The 17,951-nt window shown below is 36.5% G+C and overlaps 1 protein-coding gene across 4 annotated transcripts in view; it reads left to right on the top strand.

The window, feature by feature from the left end:
- LOC115217630 (organic cation transporter protein-like) overlaps positions 1-16,693 on the top strand; it is a 205,404-nt gene extending 188,711 nt beyond the window's left edge. For all 4 annotated transcript variants that reach the window (XM_036507488.1, XM_036507489.1, XM_036507487.1 and 1 more), the window contains exons 5-10: positions 1,142-1,450; positions 4,616-4,750; positions 5,780-5,865; positions 12,850-12,967; positions 15,336-15,408; positions 16,467-16,693. In XM_036507488.1, coding sequence (XP_036363381.1) covers positions 1,142-1,450; positions 4,616-4,750; positions 5,780-5,865; positions 12,850-12,967; positions 15,336-15,408; positions 16,467-16,673 — 928 coding nt within the window. In that variant the 3' untranslated portion in view covers positions 16,674-16,693. The remainder of the gene's footprint in view (positions 1-1,141; positions 1,451-4,615; positions 4,751-5,779; positions 5,866-12,849; positions 12,968-15,335; positions 15,409-16,466) is intronic.
- Positions 16,694-17,951: the final 1,258 nt, after the last annotated feature.

Raw genomic sequence — 17,951 nt, 5'->3', positions numbered from 1 at the left:
CTTTGGCTGAAATCCAGTGATCCTAGATAATGATGGCGTGCACCGTACTCACGGAAGTTGGTCGTTCCGACCTCAAAAGGATCAGTCCGAAACCTCGACAACCAGATTTTCACGATGGATTGAGATGGACAGCCATCCTTTAAAACTTCCTTCATTTCGCCATGGATTTTCACCGCTCTTATATCTTGCAAAAAGAAGAACTTCATGACCGCCCATGCTTTAATTTTGCCAGATCCATTGTATGAACTGCCATTATGCGTTAAATCGGGAAAAAGAGAAAGATATACTGTATGCCATCATATTTTGCATATCTTCTGAATAGTTGTCCAGCCTCCTTTGTAAATGTTATAGCTCTACCCTTTCACGATACCCTCAAAGTCAGGAACTTTTCAGCATCCACTTGTATATACGGGTATATATATATATATATATATGTATGTGTGTGTGTTTGTGTGTGTGTGTGTGTGTGTGTATGTGTGTGTGTATGTGTATGTATGTATGTGTATTTATATATATATATAAAATATATACATACAATATTAGATATGTATATATATACATAATGGTACTAAATGAGCACCTATATCGCTCATGATAGAAATCAAAAAATACTTCTGTGCCACCGAAAAGTCACAAATCTATTACAGACAAGATAGGAAAAACTATCAGTGAACAATAATAATGTCTTACCTCAAATGAGTTAGAACAAGTACATACTGGTCAACTCGGTACCGGTTTCGAAATTTAGCGCCACCTAGACGCGTGATTTCTCATCAGCCGAAGTCCTTCTAGCATGAGCGATATAGGTACTCATTTTGTACCCTTATGTATAAATGTACATATCTAATATTGTATGTATATATTTTATTAATTTGCCTGTTCGGCTAATAATTCGCTTACCACTTGTGATGGTATTTTAATAATACCATCCCTATATTTATATGTATATATATATATATATATATATATATATGTGTGTGTGTGTGTGTGTGTGTGTGTGTATGCTTGTAAGCATATATGTATGTACATTATATATATATATGCACATACATACATACATACATACATACATACATACATACATACATACATACATACATACATACATACACACATACATATTCATATTCATATTATGCAGGTACTTAAGAGAAAGCATTCGATGGTTGTTCGCAAAAGGGAAAATTGTAGAAGCCGAAAGAATTGTGAAACGCGCAGCAAAACTTAACGGAGTCGATTTCGAAGCGGCATGGACTAAATGTCTGAAATCTAATGAATCTGCCATGGAAATGCATCAATTAGGTGAACAGTCCAAAGAACTAATTGACAAAAATGGAACAAACCCTGAAGACGAAGCCGAAGTTCATCCTAAAGAAACTGCGCTTGGATTGTTGACCATGATGAAATACAGTACAACTAGAAATATCACCCTAGTTGTTATGTTTGCATGGTAATTCTTATTTTTCATAATAACAATAATCCATTCTACTGAAAGCACAAGACCTCAAATTTTGGGGAAGGGGATTACGTTGTTTTCACCGGGCCCAGTGCGTAACTGATGCTTATTTAATCGATCCCGAAAAGATGAAAGGTAAAGTTGGCTACGGCGGAATTTGAACTCAGAACGTAACGACAAACGAAATAACGTCAAGCACTTCGCCCGGCGTGCTAACGATTCTGCCAGCTCACCGCCTTAACAATGATAATAATAATAATAATAATAATAATAATAATAATAATAATAATAATAATAATAATAATAATAATAATAATAATAATAATTCTTTCTACTATAGGCTCAAGGCCTGAAATTTGTGGGGTGAGACTATGTCGATTACATCGATCCCAATGCTCAACTGATACTTATTTCATCGACCCCGAAATAATGAAAGGCCTAGTCGACCTCGGCACGATTTGAACTCAAAACGTAAAGACGAACGAAATACCGCCCAGCATTTTGACCGACGTGCTAATTATTTTGCTGTTATTGGTGTAATGGACTATGGAATGTTTAACTCGAAAGTCATAATGCAGCATTCTGTTTTTACTTACGATCCCTTACGTTATGAATTCAAGTCCCACTGCAGACGTCGGGAAATTACAAAAAGGTGATCTAATAAGCTAGACTGCAACACCAGTGAAATACTACAGTGCAATACCAGTGAAATACCAGAATCCGTAGAATCGACCTACTCACTGCCCTTAACATTACTGGCCTAGTGCCTAATTCAGAAACTAAGGCAGTGAGATGGGAATATCAAAGGCGCGTCGGAGAAAATGCAACGCGACATTTCCTCCGGCTCTTTAGTTTTAGAGTTTAAGACCCGCAGAGGTCAACTTTGCTCAATAAAACAAGTACCAGTTCAGGCCTGGGGTCGATGTAATCTCCTAAAATTACTGGCCATTGTACCAAAATTTTAAACCATTGTTATTGTTGTTGAAGCTGTTGTTCTTATTCATGTTCCTGTTATTAGTGTTGTTGTTAAGGCGTCGAGCTGGCAGAAATGTTTGCACGCCGGGCAAAATGCTTAGCGGCATTTTGTCTGTCTTTACGTTCTGAGTTCAAATTTCCCCGAGGTCGACTTTGCATTTCATCCTTTCGGAGTCGATAGATTAAATAGCAGTTGCGTATTGGGGTAGATCTAATCGGCTAACCCCCCACCCCTCAAAATTTCAGGCCTTATGCTTATAGTAGAATGGTTATTAGTGTTGTTGTTCTTGTTGGCGTTGCAACTACTGCTGCATTGCCGCTGTTGTTAATGTTATTGTTGTTATTATCATTATCATCGTCATCATAATTATTACTCTTATTTAGGCGGCGAGCTGGCAGAACTGTTACCGGTCCGGACACAATTCTTTCCTGATTTCAAATGTCGCCGATGTCGAATTTGCCTTTCATCATTTCAGGAGTGATTAAAATAAGTACCGGCAATAGGCAAGAACTCTTTTCGAACTTTATCGAAAATTCCGCCGTCCATACACTTTTAATATTGTGATCGCAAATGAACTGCTCATTTATGATAGAGAGACTTAGACACCGACGTGTCTGTGTTGTTAAAAAGATCTATGCTCAACCACGCGGTTTTGCGTGGGACTTCTTTTATAATTTCATGTTGATCAGTTCCTTTTAAGTATATTGTAGCTGGAATCAGTGTAGGTAATATGTATAAGTCTACCTTGTGCTATATTCTTTGCTTTCCGTTCTGTTTTTTTATCCAGAGTAAGCCACAGCTCTATTTTATTTTGAATTTCTTATTGAGCACTTTTGCAATTAATGTTTTACTTTTGAATTAAGATGTAAAGTTCTTGAATGCATTTATTCATGTATATTTACGCATGCATGTATGAGTACATATATACATACAGGTATATCAGCGAATAAGCTAGGCATCATAACAAACAGATGGACATCGAATGAATTTCTTTGTACTGAATTACAGGCAATCCATTACCATATTTGTTATTCGCCAACTTAACAAATGCAGTAAACCTATTATCATAATATATAATTTACAAATTACAATGCAAAATATACTATTAATAATTTTATTGATAGTGACTTCTAAGTTTTGCAAGTAGTAAGCGTCGAAAGACTAACGAGGCCAACAACGAGCAAAATATCAGAGTCATTGCTTTTAAGATTAAAAATAACACATTGAATCTTTCATTTAATGTTTGCATCTTTTATACTCATAAAGCTATCCTTTAATTAAGCAAAATTCCTTATATTTGGTCATGGCAGACGCAGGATTGTGAAGACAAAACCAGATATTGGAAATATATAGCTCTTGTAAAACATTCTTTATATTTACTAAAACCCCAGCCACACGATCCGGCAGCGTCCTGCGAGCAGGCGTTAGGTGCCTTTTATCGGGCAAATTTAGCGAGCAAACCAGCGGAATGCTCATGTCTGTCATTGAGCGAAATCCCCAGACGATGGTGACATACTTGGTGGTCTGCAGCCAGGTATTATTGCTCTTAGCTGTTCATGCAGCACACCATGTTCACACTCACCGGCGTTCGACTAAGACTTCCACAAACCTCACTGTTAATTTCAGAAGGTTAACAGCAACGTCTTAGAAACCCAGGACTCGTGGTAGATGCATAATTTATTTTTAACCTTTTACTTATTTCAGTCATCGGACTGTGGCCATGCTGGGTCATGGCCTTGAAATTTTATTCGAATGAATTGAGCCCAGTTCTTATTTTTGTAATGCCGAACCGCAAGGTTACTGAGACGTAAACACACCAACACCAGTGGTCGAGTGGTGGGTGGATGGGGACGAACACAGACTCACACGCTGATATATATACATATATGTATATACGACGGGCTTTTTCAGTTTCCGTCTACCACATCTACTCACAAGGCTTTGGTCAGCCCGAGGCTATAGCAGAAGACACCTTCTCAAGGTGCCACGCAGTGGGATTGAACCTGGAATCATGTGGTTGTGAAGCAAACTTCTTACTAAACAGCCACGTCTGCGCCACAGACACATATAAGACAACAATAGTTATATTTGATAATTTAAAACAAAAAACTGAACACTATGTGTAATAATACTTTTAAGAAAGAACAAAAGCCAAATGTCTTGTTTTGTTTCCTTTGTTTCAGGCTGATTACCAGTGTGACATATTTCGGACTCTACTTGACCTCCAGTAGTTTGTCTGGAGACCGTCATTTGAATTACTTCCTCATTGCTTCCATGGAACTTCCCTCCAGTTTCGTCCAATACAAATTACTTATGCTGTTAGTAAATATTTTATATTTGAGTCACAATTCGCATATATATACATACACACACACACACGCAGATAGATAGATGGATGGATAGATATTTGTATTTCTGTAAGTGTCTTTAACACACACACACATATGCACACGTACACACACACGCACATGCACGCACACACACACACACACACACACGCACATGTTCTAAATCTTAATTTAGAAGATTAATGAAGATTACAGGTGGAGAAAACATTGAATGGTACACTGTTCTGGTGACAAATGATCAGGGCTCGCTAAAAGCTTTATGTGTTATGTGATGTGTACATTAAAGTAGCGATGGATGTTATAAAGTGAGAGAAAGGGGAAAATAGCGAAAAGAGGAGAAGGAGTGAAAAGGGGAGAGAGAGACAGAAGACAGACAGAGAGTTGGTGTAGATGAAATACTGAACAGAGGTTGGTGGTTGTAAGTACAGTAATTTTACAAGTTTTGTTGTTATAGATACCCCAGAATAACCTTAGTTCAACTGACTTTGATCAAAACAGTTTGCCTCTTGTTTCCAAACACATTCTATTTTCAACTGTGCTATCAAATATGCCTTGCTTTCATCTGAGACAAAAGAATGTGATTTCAGACGGCAAACTTGTGGAATCGTTAAAGTGTTAGTTGGACAGCTTTGCGCAGTTATTGTTCCAGCTCTACGCGCTCTCAACTCGAATTCCTCCGAAGACAACTTTGCCTTTTGCCCTTTCGAAAATATATGCCAGTCAAACACTGGAGTTCTCTCTCTTTTTCTCTCTCCTTCTCTCTCTCTCTCTCGCCCTCTCTCCACGCGCTCTCTCTTTCACTCTTCCCTACCCTTCTCTCTCTATTTCTATCTCGCTCTCTTTCTTTTTCACTCTCTCCGTCGCTTGCCTTTCTTTATTGCATTGTACATATCACTGAAAGGTCTACTACGATATCTGAGATAATTAACTCCATGTACCAGTCTATGAAACTCATCATTCAAGCTCACCACCATAATCTTATTTTGTACCATTTTTCAGATTTGGACGGAAGAAAGCCATCATAATTCTCATTGCTGCCTCAGCTGTGACATTGTTAGCCGTGGCAGTTCTGAAGTCGGTTGGTGGTAAGACATCTACATTTTATCGGCAATATTGAAGCACAAAAAGTTGATTTATATACATAAATACATACATACATACATACATACATACATACATTTATATTATAAATTAGGGTATCTGATATCTATATATATATAAGGATAAGATTGATATTTAAATATCGATCTTGTCAAGTGGCCAGCATGGGAATAAAAATCTTACAAAGGTAATAATTATTAAAAATTATAAATTAGGGTATCTGAGAGATGCGTGATGGTATCTCTCAGATAACCTAATTTATAATTATATATATATATATGTTTGCATGACAATTCCTCTCTACTTTATCTAGTAAGAGATTTCCTTCACTCGTGGAGAAAAGGATAAGATAGTGTATGTAAGTAGATACGGAACAAACACCACTTGTCAATTCCAGCCTTGACAACACAATTCTTTCGGTGCAATAGATCTCACAAAACTTCAAACTACACTACATTTCTGTAAAGCTATTATCCACCATTAATATTTCCTTTATAAAACTCTGGATTAGTGTTTACATCTTGACCCGGAAATGAAAATCAAAAAAATATACTGGAATGGGTGTAAAACAATGTGTAGGAAACAAATATGAAAAAAAAAAAAAATGCGCACAAAGCAACGGGAGGGTGGGGAGAGGAGTTCGGAAATTCACAAGATCGTAACTTTTAGGAAAATGTCGGTTTTTTTAATAAAATTTTATAGAAATACCTTTCAAACGGCATACATTACGATTATAAAGCAATTTGTGGGGAAAATCTTTTCCACCGGGGTTGGGAGAGGACTTCGGAAAATTCACAAGATCCGAGCTCTTCGTAACTTTTAGGAAAATGTCGGGTTTTTTTCCAATGAAATTTTATAGAAATACCGTTCAAAACGGCATACATTACGATTATAAAGAAATTTGTGGGGGGAAATATTTTCCAAGAGGGTGAGGAGAAGACTTTAGAAAATTCACAGCAACCGAGTTTTGCGTGTCAAGATGTAGGGGTTAATGTTTAGGTTAGAAAAAGGTTATTTATTTAGCCTTTCATTGTATATACCCAAAACCACGACGGGCTGGAATGTATAACTTGTAAATGGAAAAGCATGCAAGGTAAAAAGAAAAGTTAATTTCGGCCTGTGTGTGTGTACACGTTCTCGTAGTAGTAACCCACAGATAAAGATAGAATGATGTTGTAAGAGAAAAGAAATTGAGCTAGTAAAAGTTATAGAGACGAGGGATGTTGTGTCTCATAACCTTCTTGGTCGCTGTCAATGAGTTTTCACCAACTCTCTTCTCCAACAATAGAATTCCTTGGAGGTCTGTGATATCTATTCTAGCTATTGGTGAAATAGTAGAGGTTAGATGGGTCAAGTGGTGAAGACATTATTTTGTTTAGCTAAGGAATCTGGCAAATTTAACTGCTGTCACAGAAAAACTATTGTTTTACCGTAAGAAAAGTGCTGACGAACTGTTAATTGAAATTTGGCTATCTTTTGAAGGTGAGGTGCAAAACTGCATCAACCCCCTTTCTTTACACATATTTTAAGATGACATTTTGCAGAAATACATTTTATAGAGTGTAGATTACATTAGATTGAGAAATCAAAGATCTTTGAAAACAATAATAAACAAATTGGTAACGATATCTGGACAAAAAAAAACGTTAGTGTTTTGTGTGAAACAAGTCAAAGTGTATTAAAACAATATCTTTTACAAACCTACTAAAATGATTGGATATATAGATCCCAGGATATATAAGACCTAAACTGCAAAACAGTTTTGTCCTTTAGCAACTTTTCGCGCCGATATTTTAAGTGGGTAACAAGTACTCTCCGATTTTTTTGTGGAGAGAGAGGGGGAGAGAGTGAGTGAGTAAAGGTGTGTTTTGTCATCTATGTATTTTTTTAATTGCCTGTACAATGTATATTCTGTTTATGCACATTTTCAAATAATTTCATTGAGGTGGGGTTCCAGTTTCCTACCCCATCCTTTTTTTTATAAAAAAAAATAAGGGGTTTGCAGCAGATTAGGAGGCCAGGGTTGGTGATCTACACGCGAGAAATCCGAGGTTTTTTCTTTATGAACTGTATGGAGGTGCACTTGTAAAGATTTATCCAAATTATTTCATTAATATATTTCTTTACTGCCCACAAGGGGCTAAACAGAGAGGACGAACAAGGACAGACAGAGGGATTAAGTCGATTACATCGACCCCAGTGCGAAACTGGTACTTTATTTATCGACCCCGAAAGGATGAAAGGCAAAGTCGACCTCGGCGGAATTTGAACTCAGAACGTAACGGCAGACGAAATACGCATTTCGCCCTGCGTGCTAACGTTTCTGCTAGGTGACTAAACATCAAAAACCAATTCTTCCAAGTCCTCAGAAACACGGGTACAGTTTTCCAGCTTCTAAAAAAAAACTTATGGAGTCTCTAAGTTGGCCCGTATAAAAATTAACCTATCGACATACTGTTTGAGATACATCGGTCTCATTCCGGGACGATCAATGCCCTTTTTCAGGCTTCCCCATAAACGCCCAATATTCTGAGTGTGAACAGCTGGGTTATGGGGATCCACAAAGTGTTCAGAGTGATTAACCTGAAAGTGTGTATAGCCCATGCTGCTCAAGTCACTATACACACGCCAACAGTCACTATAGATTATTGATCCCGGCCTGACGTGGCGTCTAATGATAGGAATGAGGGTGTCAGCATCCCTTCTGTTGCCCTCGCTACATTCGGTCAAAAGTGGGACCATAAATGATCTCTTCGTCAAGCGTTCCAGTCCACCAAAAAGCTAAACCGTTTCGATTATTCTGCCACGTTGATATTTTCAATGGACCAGAGCCGATTCATCTATCTCAATTTCAACCCCATCTCCTCCAATCTTATTTTGGCTGTTTTATGCCCAAGACTGGCAGACCTCAGCACAGAAAGAGTGCCAATCTACAGATGTTTTACGGGAGAATCCGAGATTGTCCTCGATTAATCTGTGCGACCAAGCTGTGCTGAGGAAGTGATTTACAAAAAGGCATTACTTTCTAAGGCGGAACATGGGTGTTTTCCAGAAAGTGCTTCAATAAAGATTCAGAATATCCACACTCCCTTCTGGATTGGCGACGTCGTCGTACCATCCTACAGCAACGCCACATGTTCGTTTCCTCGCGCGAAATAAATGGAAAATTACATGTCGGACAATTGTGGGTAAACGGCAGGATATCGTGTTCCATGAAAAATGTAACGGCAGTATTATTTTTACCGTGGAAACGGAAAACTCCTTCATAAAGAGTGATATCGCAACAGCTGCATAGAACCATGGGTGATCTTTGGATATAAGAACCGTGTTTATCACTTCTTAAAGCACGTGTATTTGCTTGTTTCTGAAGATCGTAGGTTTCCGTAAAAAAATTTGGGGGGGAGGGGGAAGGGGATGTTCTCAAGTAGAAGACAGAGAACGCGATTGGATCAGAGCAGTTCTTTTGAAGTTGGCGTGCCGTGTGCGTGTGTGTGTGTGTGTGTGTGTGTGTGTGTGTGTGTGTGTGTGTGTGAACCATCCCATTGGCAACAATCATCATCATCATCTTCTTTACAAGAAGCCATGCTTCTGAAATTGTATAGGTGTGTATGTATGTTTGTGTGTTCTTTTGCAAGATAAATTAATTTTGGCGCTAAGGACTGAACCCATTGTTTCATTATCACTATTAAAAATAAATTCGAAGGATTAACATTGCACAAGTTCATACATTATTTCCGTAAACTCTAATTGAAATCAAGAAGCTACCACAGCCATCCCATCAGCAACAATCATCATCATCTTCATCACAATATTTGTACCCTTTAAAAAGAAGCAGTTCTTGCTATTTTTCTAAATTTATTTTACATTGTGTACACCCAGATTGGAACTATTACTGTACTTTACACCAGAGAACATTATAGATTATCTGAAGACAAAACATATTGCCAATGAAAAAACGTGTGCTTGCACACATTCGGTGAATGTGCGCTAAATGTAAAAAAAAGTGCGCTAAATGTAAAAAAAAAACCCTCTTTCCATCAGGAAAGGTACATTTATAGAAAGCTCTAAGCTACCATTATATGTAATTTTTCATTTAGTGCTTTATTTTATTTTCGAATTGCCTGTGACGATATCTTCAAGTCTGAATTGCATTGATATAAAAACTGCTGTTCAGTGGTACCAGTTCTGTAGGGATGTTTGTTCGGCAAAACTACTACAAGACAAAATTCCCATTGTTGGTCCGGATCAAATCGTAGAGATCGATGAAAGCTTGTTCTTCAATAGCAAGAACAATGTAGGATGAATGTATCGCAAGACATGAGTTGTCGGGTGTTATGACACCACAACCAGAAAAGGATTTCTTCAACGAAATAGGAGTACAGAGACGTTGGAGAATGTTATCAGACAAAACATTTTTCCATGAATTACTGTTATGACTGACAATTTGACAAGCTATTGTAATCTCCACATACTCGGTTACATTTGCCATACGGCAAACCATTCTCCAAATTTCATAGATCAGCCACCGGGGTATGTACAAATCGGCGGAGGTAAAGATCATGGAACGCACTCCTTTGAGATATTTTTTGGCCTTATTTTTACATGAACACACTATATCGAGGGCGGAGATTCCGAATCTGCCAAAAAATCTGCATTTCGAAATTTATATTGTACAGGCCATTAAAAAAATACATAGATGACAAAACACCTTTACTCACTCACTCTCTCCCCTCTCTCTCCACAAAAAAATCGAAGAGTACTTGTTACCCATTTAAAATATCGGCGCGAAAAATTGCTAAATGACAAAACTGTTTTGCAGTTTAAGCCTTATATATCCTGGATCTATATATCCAGTCATTTTAGTAGGTTTGTAAAAGATATTGTTTTAATACACTTTGACTTGTTTCACGCAAACACTAACGTTTTTTTTTTTGTCCAAATATCGTTACCACTTTGTTTATTATTGTTTTCAAAGATCTTTGATTTCTCAATCTAATGTAATCCACACTCTATAAAATGTATTTCTGCAAAATGTCATCTTAAAATATGTGTAAAGAAAGGGGGTTGATGCAGTTTTGCATCTCACCTTCAAAAGTGCATTTTTAAAAAAGATAGCCGAATTTCAATTAACAGTTCATCAGCACTTTTCTTACGGTAAAACAATAGTTTTTCTGTGACAGCAGTTAAATTTGCCAGATGCCTTAGCTAAACAAAATAATGTCTTCGCCACTTGACCCATCTAACCTCTACTATTTCACCAATAGCTAGAATAGATATCACAGACCTCCAACGAATTCTATTGTTGGAGAAGCGAGTTGGTGAAAACTCATTGACAGCGACCATTAGGGACAGAGGGAGAAAGAAGGTTATGAGACACAACATCCCTCGACTCTATAACTTTTACTAGCTCAATTTCTTTTCTCTTACAACATCATTCTATCTTTATCTGTGGGTTACTACTACTAGAACGTGTATACACACACAGGCCGAAATTAACTTTTCTTTTTACCTTGCATGCTTTTCCATTTACTAGTTTATACATTCCAACTCGTCGTGGTTTTAGGTATATACAATGAAAGGCTAAATAAATAACCTTTTTCTAACCTAAACATTAACCCCTACATCTTGACACGCATAATTCGGTTGTGAATTTTCCGAAGTCCTCTCCCAACCCTCTGGGAAAAGAACCGACATTTTCCTGAAAGTTACGAAGGAAAATCTCGGATCTTGTGAAGTTTCCGAAGTTCTCTCCCCACCCTCCCGTTACTTTTCTCGCATTTTCTTTTCATATTCCTTTCCTACACATTGTTTTACATCCATTCCAGTATATTTTTTGGATTTTCATTTCCAGGCCAAGATGTAAACATTAACCAAACTCTGACATATCCACTGCATAAAGCAAAGTAAATTAATCTGAGTTAAAAATAGAATGATAGCGGTCAATAAATAAACAAAAACAGACACTACGTGAAGAAAGAAAATCCCATGGCGATGAAAAGGCTCGGCAGGCTTTTAAAGATAGCATGAAACAATACTAAACGTGCGTGTGTCTGTGTATGTGTATGTGTGCATTCATACACACACACACACACACACACACACACACACACACACAACACACGCGCACACACACACACACACACACACACACACACACACACACACACACACATGAACACACACTGAGATTCAATGCAAACACAACAATGATTGACCAGAAGATCTTTCTAAAACGAGATTGTATGAAGTGACATAACAAAAAGCAGAAATGTTAACTTGATCGCACACTTATCTTTCTCTTTACGCTTTTATCTTGAATATTTAAGACGATCTTGTTAACAGAGAGACAGGGGTGAATGAGAGACAGACAGACAGACAGATTGACAGAAAGACACACAGACAGATAGACACACAGACAGATAGATAGACAGACAGATAGGCAGAGAGAGACAAACAGAGAGACAGATAGATAGTCAGACAGACAGACATACAGACAGACAGACATACAGACAGACAGACAAACAGTCATGGAAAAGGTAAGTCATTTCATTTATGCAATTTTTTTCTATTTTGTGTTTAACTCTCTTTGCATGAAGTGGTTAAAGATCAAATTGCACTGACATAAGGTCAGATATATTTGAATAATCCAAAAAATTCGAGGCCAAGTCTATTAAATATCAGTGAATTTATTTAGCGAATTTTTTAAAATTACCAGGTTACCATTTATACATCTAGAAGGTGTCATCAAATGTAGTTGTTGGTGTTGTTGTCATCGAAAAGAAGACATCAACTGATCAGAAGTTAAATATATAAAATAATGTTTGAATTGAATTCATATTTGCTCGTTTTCGGTTGTCAACCCATAATATGAGATGAATAAGCATCACATATTTTCATTTCTATCTAGAAGCCCAGAAGCAACCTGTTTTGAGTTTGTGATAATGTTGACCTCTATTTTCTATTTACAGACAGTGACGCCATCAATACTGCTACAGTAGTTTTGTCTTTACTTGGAATGGTCGGTATCAGTGGTGCCTTTGGTGGTTTATGGTTATATACTCCTGAAATCTATCCGACTACATTAAGGTTAGGATTAATCACAAATATCTACACGTTCATTTGTGTGTGTATATTTATATGTATATATATATATATATATATATATATATATATATATATATATATATATATATATATATATATTATATATATATATATAGGAAAATGTGTTGTTGAAAATGCACTTAAATTTCAAAAGCTCGTAAATGTTTAAAATACATTTATTTACATATATACCAAACTAATTTCAACAATTTTTTTTGTTTATCAATGGTAAAAGTGTAAAATTAGAAAATCATCGTTATAAGTTTCAATGTTGACAAATCAAAATGCTTCAATGTTGACAAACTGAAATGTTTCAATGTTGTTAAATTAAAATGTTTCAATGTTAATAAATTATCATGTTCAAAACAGAAGGTGTAAGTTTGAAGTTAAAACTGTATATTAATTTGTTAGAATGTGCAAGGTTCATTAATTTCAGTGGTGGTCAACAAGTCATACTGAAAAAAGCCAGTGTGAGAATTGAAATAGTAAAAAAAGGGGGAAATTATGGTTTCTCAGATCTTTAAACAGTCGCTTCCGATTACAATGGTATGTTTTAGGGAAAGATGTATTTATAAATTTTTTTTCTGCGAGTGGATCTGATTTTGATTCGTTAAAAGATTGATGACGTTTTTCTTCCGTGGTCAAGCTTGTCATTCTGCTTGGTTGGTTTCCTTGCAGTATACGGTTATAGGTCGTTCCGGTTGGTTGGTTCTCTTAAAGGGTCTTTTTGTTATATTCGTTGAAGTTTGGTTTTGATTGGTTTGGAATTATGTGACGTCAGCAACTGGTGTTTGTGGAATATCATTGGACTGGAAGTGGGTGACGTCAGCATCTTGCGTTTGTGTGGTGATTTGGAGCTGTGGTTTCGAAACCGGGTGGAAGATCGTTACTAAAATTTTATTGTTTCTTTTTTTGTGTTGAAATTGAGTGCTTTTTCTCTTCCTTATACTGCTTTTTCTTCTTTCTAAAGGATATTTAGCTGTGGTTTATATTTTTTAATCAGTATGTTTCTCTTATTTAAACGGAATTGGGTTGAAGTGTTTCCAGTGCATTAATAGAGAAGGAAGATTTGGTATTTAGGGTTTTTGTCTTCGGAGCATTGGTCTAGGTGCTGGCTAACGGGAATTTTCCTAGTTGAGGGGTCCCGGATTTGTTGTCTGTGCACCGTAAGTCTATTCCTCAAAGTTAAGCTTGTTTGACCAATGTAGTCTCCACCACAACCTCCACATTTAAGAACATAGATTAAGTTCTTCGAAGCACAGGTGAAGTCATGTTTTATGGTAAAATTTAGGCCTGACTTAAATGTGTATGTTGAGCCCTCTAAGAGAAAGATGCAAGTTCCGCAATTAGAGCGGTTGCATTTTTTGACTTGTGGGGTTGTATTTTTGGTGGGTAATTTGACGCTGGTGAGTAATTCTTTTAGAGATTGCGGTTGTCTCTTGCTTTTAATAATCCTATGTGTTTTTAGTGCCTTTTTCATTCGTGGGTCCTTCATAAGGATGGGTATGTTTTGGTGGATGATGTCATATGCTTCCTGGTTTCTTGGATTGTGTGTCATGGTGTTTTCTTGTTTTCCGTAACTCTTGGATGTCTATCATTTTTGCACGTTCTATTCCATTTTTGATTAGACTGGCCGGGTATTTTCTATCTAGTAATGAGGTTTTAAGTTCTTGAAGTCGCTTTTCTCGGGTTTCGGGATTTGATGCAATCGTGCAAATTCTTCTCGCTAAGTTGAACGGTATATTTATTTTAGTATGTTTTGAGTGGCAAGAGGAGAATAGAAGATATTGTTTTGAGTCTGTTGGTTTGAAGAAGATGTCGGTTTCAATCTCAGTATCCCTCTTTATTATTAAGATGTCCAGGAAGGGTAGTTGTTGGTGATTGTATTCCATAGTGAATTGGATACTGTGGTTAGTGCTGTTGATTAAGTTTTCAAATTCTGTGAGTTGTTAAATTTTATGTAGCCAAAGGATGAAACAGTCATCCAGGTAGCGTTTCCAGTTGTTAAGTAGGTATTTTTGGAAACTTTTCCCAAATTTTAATCTTGCATGTTCGTATATTTGGACTTCCAAGTATGCCATGACAAGGTTGGCAAAAGTAGGCGCTACCCTCGTTCTCATCGCCATGCCCGATTATTCCGAGCCATGGAAAATGTGGTTCTGGATGCAATGGTGAAAAACCACTGAATAGTTGTGGTTTGATTATCATTCATCATTGATTTGTATGGTTACCTAGGACTAAGTACCAACATAGACAATGATAACAACGAACAAGGCCTTAGATGTTTGTCTCGAGATAGTTTCTATAAAAAGTCTCTTTAATCAAATATTGTTGGATTCTCTTTTAACAGGACTGCTGGAATGGGTGTAGCCTCAGCTACAGCACGTATCGGTAGCATGATCTCTCCTTACACAAGAATGCTGGTAAGTGAAATGTTTTAGTTAGTATATAGATTTCTCTCGGAAATTCAGGTCTGTGGAAATTGAACGTAGCACACTTGACGACAGATTGCTAGCGATTTACTTTTCCTTATGTCATTTATATATTTTTGCAGTGATGACCCTCCCAAATGTTGACAGAACACACACCATTCATGTTCTGCACTCCTTGCTGCTTCTAATATGCCATACAAAAACGAATGTGACAACTGACCGACATCATTGAATTTACGAGTCATGTTTGATCTCAGTCATACCTACAACTCTTTTGGTGATTCCCTGATAGGAGTCAGTGCAGTCGCTAGACAGATGATTGTACTTCAGGCAATAACACCAGCTCAGACTAACGATCAGGAACGTGAACGCCATTCATTCTCACTCCATTTACTACCTACTTAATTGACATGGTTCTGTGTTACTATCGAAACAATCCAATCCATATACCCCAACTATCAGTCGTAACGTAATCTTCGTTGTCCTTAATTTTCTTTCATACCCAGGAACCCATGATATATAATAACTGACTGATCAGTGTGATTGATCATGTACTTATTAGGCTTTCGACCTAATGTTTTACCAGCCGGCATGCTAAGGCTCACCAACACTTCACTACATACATTTAAAAGCCAACGGTTCAAAACGTCTTTGTTAACCGACTACTTCTTTCTACATGGAATTACATTAGTATTTAAGTACAATTATAGCGAGCGATGACTGCTCGCATTAACTCTGAACAAAAAGCTGGCTGTTAAACAGTGCTTATCCATATCTGTTTCTTGTCCTTCCTGTTAATTATCGTACACATCGTCACCAATATTTTCACACGCACGCACACACGCAAACACACACATGCACGCAAACATACACACATGCAGATACGTATATATATATATATATATATATATATATATATATATATATATAGATGTGTATGTATATATATATATATATATATATATATATATATAGAGAGAGAGAGAGAGAGAGAGATGTGTATGTATATATATATATATATATATAATTTGTAAATTTCTATTTTTCAGGCTGCGCGTGTTGTTTGGGGGCCAGGACTTGTATTTGGTGCTGGTTGTTTCATTGCATCGAGCTTGCTATTGACTCTTCCTGAAACGCATAATAAACAACTACCACAGAATTTGGATGAAATGCTGAGCTTCAAACGGGAGCGCGGTAAAGGAGAAGATGGGAAGAAGAGGAAAAATATAAATTCCAAAAACAAAGAAGAAATTTAATAAAACAATACTTTATTTTACTTGTCTCTGAAGTTATCTTTAAACATGACTGTTTATTTTTCATTTACTATTTCTCTCGCTTTCACTCTGTTCTCCCTAACTTCATGTGTGTATGCGTGTCTGTGTGTGTGTGTGTATGTGTGTGCGTGTGTGCATGTGTGTAAGTAAACAAATTAATATATGCATACATATATATGTATGCATATAAGATAAAATGCAGTATTTCTGTTTGTGTGTGCGTATATACATATAAACATATACACACATATATGTATGCCTATAAGACAAAATGCAGTATTACAACATGTGTTTATTATATACACGTTGTGCTTATAACACAACTCTGTTCATCAAAATATAAAAAACGATGCAAACGCAATCATTTCCCCAGAAGTATTTTGTCTCTCTCTAATGATAAAGATTTTGTATACGCAAACTTCGCCAAGAAAATCTTTTAGCCCAGAATTGAAGATTTTAAATCGCTTTAAATGTACATAAGGTCGCTTAAATGCATGGACACTTATCAAAGAACCCCAATAAGGATTTATGGAAGCTTTTACTTTTATATGGAATAGCTTCTTAAAGGTAATCAATAATGTACACAATGGGGCACTGATAAATGTACACACTAAATATAATTTGAAAATGAAGAGACAAAAATAGAATTTGGACCGACCGCGTTCTCATTCTATGTGTCTTCTTAAGTGTGAAAATCTCACACAAAGATTTTGGGGGTTCACAAACAAAAAAAATTAATGCACACACACGCATACACGCCCCACAAAACGCATACCTATTTAAGAGTAAAAATGCTCTGATAAAATTCATGTAGGATATGCAAATAAATGAAAATAACTCATTATCACAAAAACCAGAACCTAAACAAATTGTTGCTGTGCAGACATCGTAAAACAGTTTGAAAAAGAAAGGTCATTAAAAACGTCAGAAAAGGTTGTTAAACAATGTAAAATGCCAAAATTTCAAAAAGCGTGTGTGTATGTGTGTGTGTGTGTGTAAGTAAACATATCAATATATATATATATATATATATATATATATATATATACACACATATATGTAGGCATATAAGATAATACCGAGCAAGTATTTCGATGTGTGCCTCGAGGAACGCTGATTTCAGGTTGAAACCAAATTTATTCTGAAAAAGAATGATGTAATACTCGGTCAAACGGATATCCCATAGAATTGTATGTGAATACTATCTTTATATAGATTATCTCTTTCTAAAACAGACTAGTGTTCTTTAAAGTGAGCTAA

The sequence above is a fragment of the Octopus sinensis genome, linkage group LG11 (genome assembly GCF_006345805.1).
Source record: "Octopus sinensis linkage group LG11, ASM634580v1, whole genome shotgun sequence".
Classification (NCBI taxonomy): domain Eukaryota; kingdom Metazoa; phylum Mollusca; class Cephalopoda; order Octopoda; family Octopodidae; genus Octopus; species Octopus sinensis.
Note: the sequence above shows the minus strand (reverse complement) of the source record. Positions and strands in the feature narration are given on the sequence as shown.